The 14,932-nt window shown below is 38.9% G+C and overlaps 1 protein-coding gene across 2 annotated transcripts in view; it reads left to right on the top strand.

Annotated features, from left to right (window-relative positions):
• PLCB1 (phospholipase C beta 1) overlaps positions 1-14,932 on the top strand; it is a 609,995-nt gene that overhangs the window by 525,124 nt on the left and 69,939 nt on the right. For both annotated transcript variants that reach the window (XM_084887439.1, XM_084887438.1), the window contains exons 26-27: positions 131-350; positions 3,024-3,204. In XM_084887439.1, the coding sequence (XP_084743565.1) occupies positions 131-350; positions 3,024-3,204 (401 nt within the window). The remainder of the gene's footprint in view (positions 1-130; positions 351-3,023; positions 3,205-14,932) is intronic.

The following is a 14,932-nucleotide window of genomic DNA, read 5'->3' as shown; positions in this document are numbered from 1 at the left end:
AAGCTCTGCTCTTAAGCTCAGGTGGGCTAGGATCAGACACACATTGCTCAGTAAAGAGGTTGCTACTCCTCCCTATGTCTGTCTTTTCAGTCCTTCCATGTCTGTTAGCTTTTCTGCTCCTTTGTTGCAGAAGTGGAAGCGCAGACTATTGAAGAGCTAAAGCAACAGAAGTCGTTTGTCAAGCTTCAGAAGAAGCACTACAAAGAAATGAAAGAGCTGGTTAAGAGACACCACAAGAAAACCACTGACCTTATCAAGGAGCACACTACAAAATACAATGAGATTCAGAATGACTACTTAAGAAGGAGAGCGGCTTTGGAAAAGACAGCCAGAAAGGATAGTAAGAAAAAGTAAGTTGAATGAGCATGATTTGTTTGATGGCATGGGGAAGAGAGACATTTACATGGATTTTTTTTTTTCATGTTTTGTATCGTATTTTGCACCTTGACCACTGCAAGAAGGAAAGCCACCCCATTCCCTCCATTATGGAGCTCTCCTGTCACCTCAGCTCAGTTTTGCCTGTGGACTGAATTTCTTTGTTTGACCAAATTCTGAGAATAGATATGCAGGGAATCCTATCCATGAGTCCTAGCCTATGAGCCCAATATCAACTGGCTGACTTTTCATAATACAGTGGCCAATCAGTAGGTATGAAATTTTTCTATGTACCTATACCCTAGTTGAAGAGACAGTTTGTCACAGAGAAAGAAGTCTCACCTATCCTTTGCTGCCCCATTGTTAACCCACAGATCCCTGCAAAGGTAACCCTAGTGTTCGGATGTAGGGGTTCCCACGGCTCCATGTACCCAGATTTGGGGTGGAGAGGCATCTCTCGCACATTTATTCAACCAGTGTTTATTGAGCACCAACTGTATGCCTGGAAGACACAGCAGTAACATGACTTACATAATTCTCTCACACAGTAACTGATGTGGTCATGTGGGAACTATGTGAGCAGGTAAGAGTTGGAGGGCTCTACTACATTCTCCCTTCCACTTCTTTCCTGAGTAATCTTACCTTGATGCCAGGTTATAGAGAGAGGTAAGGTGCCTTTTTTCAGATCCATATTGTGAAAACAAGATTTAACATGTGATTAACTTAAAAGCACAATCAAAACCCAGTACTAGGGTTTTAAAAAGCAGCAAAGCCTTTATTTCTTAGAACTGGAACTGCCTCAGAAGCCATCTGGGTGAACTTTTGTCACTTTTTCAAGGAAGAAGCTGAAAGCTATAGGCATGACCATTTATCTGAAGTTACATAAACAGTTCCAGTAAAGCTTGGCCTAAAACTTCTCTAAATTTCTATTTTAGTGATATGTATGTAGTCATTTATTTATTCACATATTCATTTCCTTATGTCTTATCCTGCAAACTTCCAGTGTTGAAGTTATTTACAGAAGATGTGTGTAAAAATCTTACCAAAAGCAGAGAACAAAAAACAACGTACACACATACATACACACAGACTGAGTGGTTATCAGTTTCTTAGGCCTGCTGTCCAACACAGGATTCCTCAGCCACAAGTGGCTCATAGAATTTGAAATGTGCTCTAAGTATAATATAAATACAAGACTTCAAATACTTTATTAAAAAAAAAAAAAGAATATGAAATAAGTCATTTTCATATGGACCTACATTGATTTTATTTTAATTGCATGTTGAAGTGATAATATTTGGGATGTGTTTAGGTTATATAAAATATATTATTAAAATAAATTTCACTCATTTCTTTTTACTTGTTAAGGTAGCTACTAAAAGTTTTAGATCACATATGCGAAAAAAAATAACTGAGGCTCATGTTGAATTTCCACTGGACAGCACCAACCATTTAATGCAATTTCTGTCCTAGAACACTGAATATAGCCCTTAGCTTCTAAGAAAAGGAAATATGGGTTAGACAGTTCTCCTCATCTAATGAAAGGAAACTTGCTTGCTTTTCCAAGAGAGACAAACATTTTCCTGGTATTAAATTACAGAAGAATTCATCTCATGGATCTTAAACAGGCGACATTAGGCAATGGGGGATATTTTCAACTCTGTTTTTACAAAAGATGCAGAAACATTGTTCCCTTGGTTATTATTTAATACTTCCCCTCAACACATAGATGTAAGTCCCTAAGCATGAAGCATCAAAAGACACATCAGGAGAAGCCTCCTTTCAAAAGGCAAAGCCACTGAGGCCTGATCATGTCTGCCACCTCCCAGCCGCCTTCATACACCTTAAACTCCTGAGAATAACTCAGCAATAAATGGATGGAATGTTCATTAGACTTTCTTTTTTTTATTCACATATCCATCCTCTCAACTTAGCTTTCCATATACGTGTCCATAAGACATAAGATCGCATATGGTTAGTTTCTGTCCAGACACTGGCATGCATGATTCTGTACTGTAATTGTTTGTTGTTGTTTTTTTAATAATCCTCACTTGAGGATTTTTTTTTTTTTTAATATTGATACTCAGAGAGAGTAGAAGGGAGAAAGGAGGGGGAAAGAGAGGAAAAAAACAAAACAAAACACATTGATGTAAGAAAGACACAATGATTTGTTGCTTCCCCAACTGAGGCGAGGGATAGAACCTGCAACTAAGTACATGCCCTTGACCTGAAATCAAACCAATGATCCTATGGTCTAAAGGCCAATGCTCTAACCACTGAGCAACCAGCCAGGGTTCTTTGCTGTACTCAATACCTTGCTTTTCCCCAGGTGCCTGGGTAAGGAGCATTGTAGTATCCTCCCCTCACAGTATCCTGAGGCAGTGTCTCAGCGAGCCTTGGCTTCCTCCGATATTAACTGAAGATACTCATTCTCCTCTTTGCATTGTTGTGAAAGTAGAAAGTGCCTGGCACATATCGAGTGGTCACAAATGTCTTATCCTCGGCAGTTCAGCCTGTCCTTGAGGTGGGTGATCGAAATATTTATTTCCATACACAATGCTCTCTCTAGGAGGAACACTGGTGAACCAGCTACCCTCCACCGTACTGTGACCTGCTTGTTTTGTGAGTTAAGCTCTGTGTCTCTGCAGATCGGAACCCAGCAGCCCTGACCACAGCTCATCAACCATTGAGCAAGATCTGGCTGCCTTGGATGCCGAAATGACCCAGAAGTTAATCGACTTGAAGGACAAGCAACAGCAGCAACTACTTAATCTTCGACAAGAACAGTATTATAGTGAAAAATACCAGAAGCGAGAACATATTAAACTGGTAAGCCCAAGAAACGTGGGTTATGTTTGTGTGGCCGAAACCCTATTTGCAACAGAAAACTTTGGATAACTTAAAGTTAGACTGCGGCAGATGTGGCTGGTGCCTTCCTGCTGCCTGCTCCCTCCCCCAATAATATTATTTTGATGCCAGGTTATAGAGAGAGGTAAGATGTGTTTTTCAGACCCATATTATGACATATGATTAACATACAAACACAATAAAAACCCAGCACATAGGTTTTTTGTCCAGTTCTAAGAAATCATCATTTCTTAGAACTGGACATGTGTAGTGTTCACCACACTAATAATTTATAAGTCCCCTCTTCCACATCTTTACAAAGCTCCTCTCTGTTCCCGAATGAGGCTATGTTTTGTTGCTTTTATTTTCACTGACTTGTATGGGGTTATAATAGTCTTTTGAGAGCTTTGAAATCTCACAAGGAACTGAAAAACAATTTAAAAAGATTGAGACCAGCCCTAGCAGGTTTGGCTCAATGGATAGCAGGGGTCCTCAAACTTTTTTAAAGTGGGGGCCAGATCACGGTTCCTCAGAGAGCTGGAGGGCCGGACTATATGAACTACTAATTCCTACTGTAACACCTTGGCTGCGCTCACTGCCCAAAAAACCTGGCGGGCAGGATCAGACTCCCCTGAGGGCTGCATGTGGCCCACGGGCCGTAGTTTGAAGACCCCTGGGAGTGTCAGCCTGCAGACTGAAGGGTCTCAGGTTTGATTCCGGCCAAGGGCACATGCCTGGGTTGTGGCCTTGATCCCCAGGAGGGGGTGTGCAGAAGGCAGCCAATCAATGATTCTCTCTCATCGTTGATGTTTTTATCTCTCTCTTGCCCTCTCCCTTCCTCTCTAAAATCAATAAAATATATATTTAAAAAAAATTAAGACCATGCTGATAACAAATTTTCACTTTTATTGTACCTCTTGGCTTCTTAAGAACTAAAAACAATTATACAGCCTACTATTCTCCTACATTTAGAAAAGTCAGTATCTAGCCAAAACCGGTTTGGCTCAATGGATAGAGCATCTGCTTGGGGACTGAAGGATCCAGGGTTCGATTCCGGTCAAGGGCATGTACCTTGGTTGCGGGCATATCCCCAGTAGGGGGTGTGCAAGAGGCAGCTGATCGATGACTCTCTCTCATTGATGTTTCTAACTCTCTATCTCTCTCCCTTACTCTCTGTACAAAATCAATAAAATATAATTTAAAAAAAAATAAATTAAAAAAAAGAAAAGTCAGTATCTAAGTGGTAAGCATGGAGTGCTGTCTACCCAATTGCTCAGGCTCCCAATGAAATAAAATGCCATCATCTCTGTTAATGACCAGTTTTATCTTCCAAAATGTTTTCTCGTGAATTCTGGCATTTCCTTCATTATTGTTGATGCCTTGACACATAGTAGGGACATGGTCAATATTTGGTCATAGGTAAATTAAATGAATCATTCAATAAAGTAGCCTTGAATACAAGCTTGTGCCCAAAACAAAACAAATGAACTAGCTTCATATAAATTAGTGTCCCCAAAGGAAATGGGTTCTGAGAGGTGTTTGTATGACCTGACCATTTCTTTGTTGAAGGTGGGTTCAGGTTAAAAGAGTTCTAAAGCAGTTTCTGCTGACAGGTTAGCTATCCGTGGGCGGTGTAGCCAGGATAAACAGTGCAATTCTGTTGTTCGATTACTGATTGCCAATGGCAATATGTCAGTGAGTCTGTCTAAATCTCAGGAGGAGTTTATCAAAATCAGATTCCACTTGATCAATTATTGTCAACTTCAGCCTGCATCAGAATTACCTGGAGAGCTTGTTAGAGCAGATCGCTGGGTCCCAGCCTGCATTCCCAATTCCACAGGCCTCTCCTAAGGCGTCTGATGCTGACCCTCCGGGTCCGAGGACCACACTTGGAAACACAACTCCCCATCCCTACATGGGAGCCTCGGAATTTATCTTTTATGAACTCCACATGATTTTGATGGGCCACCTTGTTTGTGAACTGTTAAAATAAGACATGAACAGTGAAAGAACCATGGTGCAGCAGTCAAGTTTGGTGTAGGGAAGGGATTGCCTGGGACAGAACCCGAGAAAGTCAAGGTGAAGTTTAATTGGAGATAATGGCTTTGGGACCCACGGCAAACACTACCAATCTGCTTTCTCCAGTGCACCATCCCTAGTACTGCAGAAAATAGTAATAACATAATTACTATGTATTGAGCACCCATCATGGGGCTATGCACTGTGATAAGCCATTTACAGGAACTGCCAAATTTAACCTTCATTGTAACCACTGGATTTGGGTACTGTTGTAAGCCCATTTAGCAGATTAAAAATCTCACCGAGAAATGTAGTGACTTTCCCAAGGTTTCACAGCTAGAAAGTAGAGCAGTTGGGATTTGAACCTTGATCTTCTGATTCTAGAACTTCTGGTTTAAAACCATAGTGCAGGTACTTCCACTAATTCAGATGTCAAGCCAACGTTATAATAATGAGCTCACATCAATTGCATCGACTGTGAGTACACAGCCAACTCCTTCATTAGGATGATTGGGTACTGTGCCACTCTCTCTTTTTTTCTTCTTTTGAAAATATATTTTATATTTTATTTTTAGAGAGAGAGGAACAGAGAGTGGGAGAGAGAGAGAAATATTGATATAAGAATAAAACATTGATTGCTGCCTCCTGCATGCTCCATTCAGGGGATTGAACTGCAACCTGGGCATGTGCTCTGATCGGAAGTCAAACTGGAAACCTTTCAATGCATAGGATGACACCCAACCAACTGAGCCATACTGGCCAGGGCTCGCTTTTAAATTTAACAGATGTATTTCCCATACCATTCAGTTTACTCATTTAAAGTGTACATTTAATGGTTTTTAAATTGTGGATTTGGATCTCAGATAAAGCCCCAAACACTGTGGGGCTTTGGACACACACATATAGGCCTTTGCTAAGAGGGCTAAGTCCAAAGACCATGGATTTAGAACCAAAGTTTATTTTAGAGCTATTAGGGAGCATCCGCAATATATATTTCATGCCTTTTAGCTAATGTGTGTATCAGAACCTTCAGTCAACTCCATTTCTGCTGGGAAAGCTTTTAGTGAAAGGCACACAGAACTGTCAGTTCTATCTGTGGTTGTGGTTCTGAATTATGAACAGGCCTTTTAGGCTAAATTAGACAAATGGAAGTGTAATTAAAAAGTCAGTAAGCCCCAGGTAAAAAGGAGTATTTGGGTGATGAGAAAAATTAAAACAAGATATTTTATCTTCCAAAATTGCTTTGGGAATTAAATACACATGTATCTTTGTTAAGGATTTTCAAATGCCAGCACCCACAGTTCAAGGATCTAGAAAGAAATCAAGGCATCAGGAAGCTACCTGCTAAATAATCATAAAAAAGTAAATGTTTACAAAATGCTCTGGTAGACACTGGAGATAAAGATGAAGATACACGGAGAGAACATATATTACAAACAGTTATTTTACCAGGTGAATCAATGAGATAATAAAGGTCTCAACAAATTGATATAAAAATACGTTTGTGAGAACTTTATGTCTTAACTGTATACACTGAAAACATCAGGGGACTATTTTAAGGAATTGTTCATATTATCAGGGAGGTATAAAATGCACACCACGTGACATAGACTACACCTTCAAAGGATTTTCTTTTTTTATACATGCCCACATAAGGATCTTCATCTTTAAAGTTCTATATCCAAAGAGTAATGCAGTCTGGTTACTTCAAGTGAAGCCCCCACTCACCTGGCCCCATCTGCTAAATCATAATTTGCATTTTTAAAGGAATCCCGTGACCTGTTACACATTCAAGTTGAAGCACAGTTTTAGAGCTATCTACCCTTACCTTTGCTCAGTAAGAATAGAATGAGCCTAAAATTCCTTTTAATTGAAATGGGAAATTGAACTGCTATCTACTGACAGCTGATTATTGAGCTGGATGAGTATCTATTGGTGCCTAAGTCGCAGATCCTATGGAAATTGCTCCTGTGATTTCCAGCATCATCAGCTGCCTAAGGTTGACCCTGAGTTTTGCCCATTCAGTTAGGGTTAGATTTTAATTTTGAAGTGACTGTGCTAAGTGCAGGAAATTCATAGGGGATCTCCCTGAGGATTTCTCCATCACTCTCAATAATCAGCCAAGCATCAGAATTCAAGGCTTGACACCTCAGCATAGTGAGAGGGGGTTTTGTGGAGAGGTCCGTGGGCCATTCCTCCGTCTCTGCAGTGCTTGGCCTGGCATTTTGTTTTCTCATTTCTTCCTTCTCGGTGGCTTTAAACAAATATTTCCTCTCTTCCTCTCAGTCATCACACTCTATTCTGTGCAGAGGCTTGTTTTGTTTTGCTTTGTATCTCATCTTATCTCCTCTGTTGTATTTTAAGTCTCCCACGTGTTCTAATCGCATTCATGTCTTCCTTCACATCAACCTTAATGGTCCATGTTCTTATACATCCTCCTGCCTGTCCCAGTAACACTCATTTGTGGCTCCAAACCCACACTAGTGCCCATCCACCTGAGTTCCCTAGGACCCTGCCAGTCCCAGGGTTTCACGGTGAAGGCTCTGGGTAGTGAAAGCTCTGGGAGGATACTGATCAGCTGGGAATAGATGGCCCATCAGGATGGGAGTAGTGATGAGTGCAGGCCTAGTCTCAAATCTAATCATTTCTGGCCAATGCTCCCCACTGGGTAGCTGTACTTCCTCATTTGTCCATTGAAGATAAAAATAATCCTCACTTCATTAAACTGTAAGAAGGAATAATGAGATAATGTACAGAAAACATTGTTTTAAGTGTAAGCCTCTCCCCTTACCCCCCGCCAGTACAAGGATTGGCTTAGTCGGCAAACTGCGGCTCACAAGCTACATGCTTTGACCCCTTGAGTGTGGCTCTTCCACAAAATACCACGGTCTGGGCTACTCTATTTTGAAGAAGTGGCGTTAGAAAAGTTTAAAAATTTTACTCTCAAAAGAAATTTCAATAGTTGTACTGTTGATATTTGGCTATGTTGACTAATGAGTTTGCGGACCACTGGAAGAGCTCTTGGGTTCAAACATAAATGTGTATTGCATTTTCTGACATCCTGCTATGGCCTGAGGGGGCTCATCCTCTTCCTTTAATGGTTTCTATCAGCACCACCTGCTGTTGCTGCCTGCCTGGGAGTCAATCTTGAATTATCTTCCCTCTGTGGTTGCCCAGCTGAAGTCTATGCCCCAGGAGGAACTGCAGTGTCAGGAAGTATCGCCACTGCCTTTGTGCTAGTGTTTTCTCTCTTCCTAAAACAGTCTGACTTGAACATAAGGTCATTTGTCTTGAGAAATAACAATACAATTTCCCCAAAAACTTTATATTCTCTGCCAAGGAGGAAATGGCAAAACAATAAAAGACTTTATTAATGAAATAAGAAATGAAATAATTGTCAAAATGTATTCTTATGTGTCAGTTTTCCTGATCATCATTGGGTAACCCTAATGAGTTGCTATTTTTCTTTTCATGTCTGTGTATATGAATTTACACATATGTGAGTATATGCATACATATATGTATATATGTATGTAGATATATACATATCTGTAGTATAGATTTACACACATACACATATATGTATGTATAAATGTATGTTTATATACACATATATTTATAACTGTATAAATAGTTAGAAATGGTATTTATATATAGTTAGAAATTATATTAATCTTCAATTGCATTCCTTTAATTATGAGAAAAAATAAGCATATATATATATACACACACATATATATATACACATACTTGCATACATATATACATATAGGGGTGGGTAAAAGTAGGTTTACAGTTGTCAGTACATAAAACATAGTTTATACTTGTATTATTTATTAATTGCTGTATTGTTTTTCATATAAACTACTCCAAACCTACTTCTGTCCACCCCTATATATACAAGTGTGTCTGTGTGTGTGTGTGTGTGTGTGTGTATATATTTCTAGCTGTGTATATTTGCATACAATACATATATATTTACATATATACATACACTGAGTGGCCAGATTATTATGATCTCTGAACTCATAATAATCTGGCCACTCAGTGTACTTATAAAAAGCTTGCAAATCTGGATATGTCAAAGGACCAGGTGATAGTGGCCCCCAGCCTCTGGCTAGTAAGTTCTCTGCTTTTTTTAACTACCCACAATGCAGTTCTTATACCTGGGAAAGCCTTATTTTAAAATCCCAACTCTATGCTCAGTCTGCACTGAGTGGCCAGATTATTATGCGTTCAGAGATCATAATAATCTGGCCACTCAGTGTATATTACATATATATTTATCTAAGCTAATCTATACTAATAAAAGGGTATTATGCTAATTAGATTGGATAGACCAGGTGTCTTCTGGAAGTCCTTCCAAACAAAGCTGCAGCATCTGTAAGGACTGAGAAGGGCCCAGAGTGATGGGAGCAGAGTCTTCCCCTGATGGGAGCGGGCCTAAGCCATCAGTGGGACATCCCCTAAGGGCTCCCAGACTGTAAGAGAGGGCAAGAAGTTTTGCTCACCAGGCCTCTAGTATTTCATATATGGTGTTAAAAATATTATATATTACATTATGTTATATATAATATTCACATATTTCTTATGTTATATTATATATACAATATACAGATAGTACAAATATAGTTTAAAATGATAAATATATGGTTATAAATTTTATTAAATTTTAAATCATATTGCTTTAATTATGAGCAAAAATAAGCATATTTGTGTGTGTTTATTGGCCATTTGTCTTCCTTTCTCCTACAAATGCCTAGTCAAATCCATTGCCTATTTTTCTTTAGATTGTCTTCTGTTTTTACCCACAGAGCTCATACTGTATATTTTCATTTATTATTTTAGGAAAGTGGGAAAGTTAGAAAGTATAAAGTATGCTTATATAATTCACTCACCCATTTAAAATTATTGAAGGTCTACTCTGGTCCTCATACTGATGAAGGGATTCTGTGTGGACCGAATGCCTTAAATGTGTTCCTGCCAAGGGGCTTACAGTGGATAAAAGTACAATTTGTGGACTGAAACCTACTTTATGCCCACCTTTATCAGTCAGTATAGTTGCATAAGAAACACTTTAAAATTTATTCGCTTAAAACAGTAGCCATTTTCAGGGGCATGGAACATCCAGCTCAAGGGCCATATAAGGCCTGCAAAATCATTTATGCTGGCACTGCCAAGGCATTAGGGGTAAGTTAATTAAATGTTTGACCAAATATAGCAGGCTAATTTTTAAGTTGATAAATGTTTGTGTGATCCAGAAATGATGTGATAAATGTGCAAATGGCCCTTGGTAAAAAAAAAAAAAAAAAAAAAAAAAAAAGGTCCCTTGCTCCTGAAGCTCTTGATTCTGTGTTGCAATTGAAGTTTAACTCAACTGCTCAACTGGATGGTTCTTCTGGTCTTGGATGAGCTCACTTATGTGCCTTTGGTTCAGCTGCCAGTCACTGAGGGGCTCTACTTCTGGAGGTTGGCTGACCACCAGCTGGGTCAGCACAGATGACTGATCCACATCTTTCATCATCCCATCGGAGAACTAGTGGAAGAGAGCAAGGTCTCTAAAGAGAGACCTTGTTTCTTCTTCCTTCCTTGACCAGAACAAGTCGTAGGACTTGCCCAGATCCAAGAGATAGGTAAATCTCTCATTTAGGGGACCTGCAAAGAACATACTGGTAGATACAGAGAGCATTGGAAATGAGATTCAATAAAACCATCCATGGAAACAACACAGGGCCTAGAACAGGATATTTATTCCTTACCAAAGGACACTTGGCACAGGAATTAGAGTGAGCAGACATAACTTCCATTTTTCATTATGTAACTTTAACTAAAACAGTTCACTTAGGTGCCTGCACTCTCATTTGTAAAATAAAAAGTCTATACAACAATGCTTGTAAAGTTTCCCCTGACTGTAATGCTAATTTTACTTAAATTATTGAACCCAGAAATCATCTAGATCGCAGACCTTACAAAATAATAATTAGGGATAAAGCAATAAACATTTCAACTTGGGTTTTTCTCTTGTGGGTGTGCACAATATAAATTTTAATATATTTTTATGTGCTAATTGTTGACTATTTAGGTGAGATTAAGGGGGGAAAGGTCAGTAAACAGAACCATCCCCAAAGACTAAGGAAATAATAGCTTTGGCTTGTGTCGACTTACAGAAGCTTAGGGAACAGAAGAGATTCTGCTGAAAGGAAAATTCCAAAATAGAATCCACAAGTCAGATAATTTAGTTTGTGCCCTCTGGAACAACAGCCCTCATTGCATCCCATCTGGCAAGTGGAGGGTGCTGAAATGATATATTTTGCATTAAGGAAAAAATAGCTGGCATGCTGTGGCATTTGTCTTCATGGGCAGCTCTTCTGGATCTAGCTTCCAAATGGATTGTTGAAATATTAAACGCATGATTTATTGCTATTTTAGTCATAAGCCACAGGATAAATCATGTCTCTTTTAGCCATGTCTCCTATCATAATTATTTGAAAACCTCCAGTTTGAATACTGTTGTTACTTTTTCATCTGACTGGTGGGTAATAATTACTATTTTATTCATTCTCAATTAAGTTGCCTTGGCATCTTTTAGAATTCTGAAGGCTTATCCTAAAATTTTAGTGGCTCAAGTTTTCTTCAATTGATTTAATGAGATATAACAATCTCAGGGGGCTTGATCAGATGCAAACATTTTCTCATTTTCTTTTATTTTAATCAAGAAATTTATAATTGCACCCTAGCTAGTGTGGCTTAGTTGTTTGGGCATTATCCCCATGCACAGAGAGGTTGCCAGTTCTATTCCTGGTCAGGGTACATGCCTGGGTTGCAGACTCGATTCCCTTTAGGGGGGTGCAAAAGGCAGCTGATTGATATTTTGTTCTCACATCAATGCTTCTCTCTCATTCCCTTTCCCTTTGTCTTTCTCAAAAAAAGAAAAATCAATAAAAAATATTTTTTTAAATAATAAAGCCATAATTGCATCATCTGTAACAACACACCAACTTTTCAATAACTCTTGCAAGTACCTTCATTAGTATCCTATCTAATAAAAAAGTAATATGCAAATTGACCATCACCCCAACACACAAAATGCACGCCCCCATGTGGTCAAAGATGACTGCCCCATGTGGACACAAGATGGGCGCCACAAGATGGCTGGCAGGGGAGGGCAGTTGTGGATGATCAGGCCAGCAGGAAAGGGCAGTTGGGGTTGACTAGACCAGCAAGGCAACCAGGCCAGCAGGGGAGGGTAGTTGGAGGTGATCAGGCCTACAGGGGAGGACAGTTAGGATGGGACCAGGCCTTCAGAGGAGGGCAATTAGAGGCAATCAGGCAGGCAAGGGAGGGCAGTTAGGGGTGCCGGGCCAGCAGGGGAGGGCAATTGGAGGTGACCAGGCCTGCAGGGAGGACAGTTAGGGCCTACCAGGCCTGGAGGGGAGGACATTTGGGGGCAATCTGGCCTGCAAGGGAGCATTTAGGTGTTGATCAAGTTGGCAAGGAGTTGTTAGGGGCAATCAGGCAGGCAGGTGAGAGGTTGGGAGCCAGCAGTCCTGGATTGTGAGAGGGATGTCTGACTGCTCACCTAGACCCGATCTAAACAGGCAATTAAATATCCCTTTAGCCGGGACCGGTTTGGCTCAGTGGATAGAGCGTCGGCCTGCGGACTGAAAGGTCCCAGGTTTGATTCCGGTCAAGGACATGTACCTTGGTTGCGGGCACATCCCCAGTGGGGGGTGTGCAAGAGGCAGCTGGTCGATGTTTCTCTCTCGTCGATGTTTCTAACTCTCTGTCCCTCTCAATTCCTCTCTGTGTAAAATCAATAAAATATACTATAAAAATAAATAAATTAATTAATAAATAAATAAATATCCCTTTAAAGGCTCCCAGATTGGAGAGGGTGCAGGCTGGGCTGAGGGACACATCACCCCCTGTGCGTGTATTCATGCACTGGGCCTCTAGTTTAGATTTATAAAGGATAAACTTTGTTCTATTCTAAATTTTTACTTAAAAATATGTAAGAATTATTTTCAGTAAAAATTATTTTATCATAAAAGTTGCCTTTATCAATAAAATAAATATCTCATGGCCATAAATACTTATTTTTTAATCATTTTTAGGATCTCTTAAACCATTATTGAATTCTAAAAACATTTGTAGCCATAGGATAGTATAATTTTACAACCTATTAAAGGAATTTTAATGATAATTTAGATGTTATATTTTACTGATGAAGAAATTCAGAGAATTGAGATGGCAAAATCCAAGCATCATCTAAGCTGATAAAATGAGATAAAATAACCAGACTCTTTTTTTTTTTTAAATCAAATTTCTTGATTTTTAAAAAGCATTTGAAGATATTTCTAGTTGATAGCCTCGTAAAAGAATACCAAAAGTATCATTCAGTGGAGTATGTTACATTGATCCATTTATATTTCCCAGAAACTAAAGAAGTTGACATTTACCTCGGTAAATTGAAATGTGGAAAATAATTTTAAATGTTATACACTTACTGAGCCAATTTATTGACATTGACTAGGAATCCTAGATTTTCACTTTATTTCTTTGCACAGCAGGAATAAGAAAATTCCAGGATCTTTGAAACATTTAGATTAAAATTTGTTAAGTATGAAAGAATAGCTCAGAGAATGATCAAGATAATTGCCCTTTTGATCTAAGAATTTCTCTTCCTCCTGAAAAGAGAAGAGAGAATGACAGCTCCCCGCATGGACAGGGCCTGTCTGTGGGTTCAAACTTGGATCATCCCACCTAGCCCAGTGTCTATCTCTGCCTAGGTGCTCAGTAAACACTGGTTGATAAATGAATGGATAGTTCTCAATTTGAATGGCCAGGATACACCCCCGTATAAACATCCACTTTGTTTTTAAATTGTCAGTAATGCATTAATTTATAAATCATTATTTAGTTTAGAAGAATCATAAATTCTTTGTAGAAGAAAAACAAATAATTATAGTGAAAATTCAGAATGGGTGTTTTGACCAGGAAAAAAAGGAGATAGCTTCTCTAGAGAGTAGCAGAACAGGAAGATTGAGTTGTGTCTGAAGTGTGGACATTCAATACTTGACTTTTTGCCCATTTTCCAAAATTATCCTTCTTAAAAGAGACTTCAAAGATTCCAGTTTCTGTCGACATTTCTTTTATCCATTTGAGCTAGAGTCAAGTAATTACTTTTCCTCTGTTGAAACCATTCTCTCAACCTCAAATGACCAAACCAAGTGAAATTCAGCATGGACTGGAGAACAAACATAAACATTATATTTCCCTGTGGATTTTCTTTTTCATTCCTTAAAAGGTTTGGAACATTTAGGAGAGTTGTTATGAGTGGTAAATAAACAAGCAAAATCGCTGAAATGTGTCTACTTCTTTGGGCCAGGAAAAAAATTGTATTACAAGTTAAAATTAGATGTTGTTTACTGCATTTCAGTTTACCATGTACCCTCTTGTTTTCCTAGGAATTTTAAACTAATTTTTCTTCTTTTCTATCTTCAGTGAGCTTTTTGGCTAACATGTGATTGACAGATTCTTTGAGTAGAGCCTGTCTGTTAATAAATACAGCAAAAGTGAGAGTACTCTTAAGTTAGTTAAAAACATTTTAGCTGGTCTATGAAAAATTACTCTTCTGCATTCCATTTTCACATTTCATGCCATAGAAACTCTGAATTCAAAACTCAAAGGT

The sequence above is a fragment of the Pipistrellus hanaki genome (genome assembly GCF_964339955.1).
Source record: "Pipistrellus hanaki genome assembly, chromosome: 6".
NCBI lineage: Eukaryota > Metazoa > Chordata > Mammalia > Chiroptera > Vespertilionidae > Pipistrellus > Pipistrellus hanaki.
The sequence above is the reverse complement of the archived record's forward strand: the minus strand, read 5'-3'. Positions and strand labels throughout refer to the sequence as shown.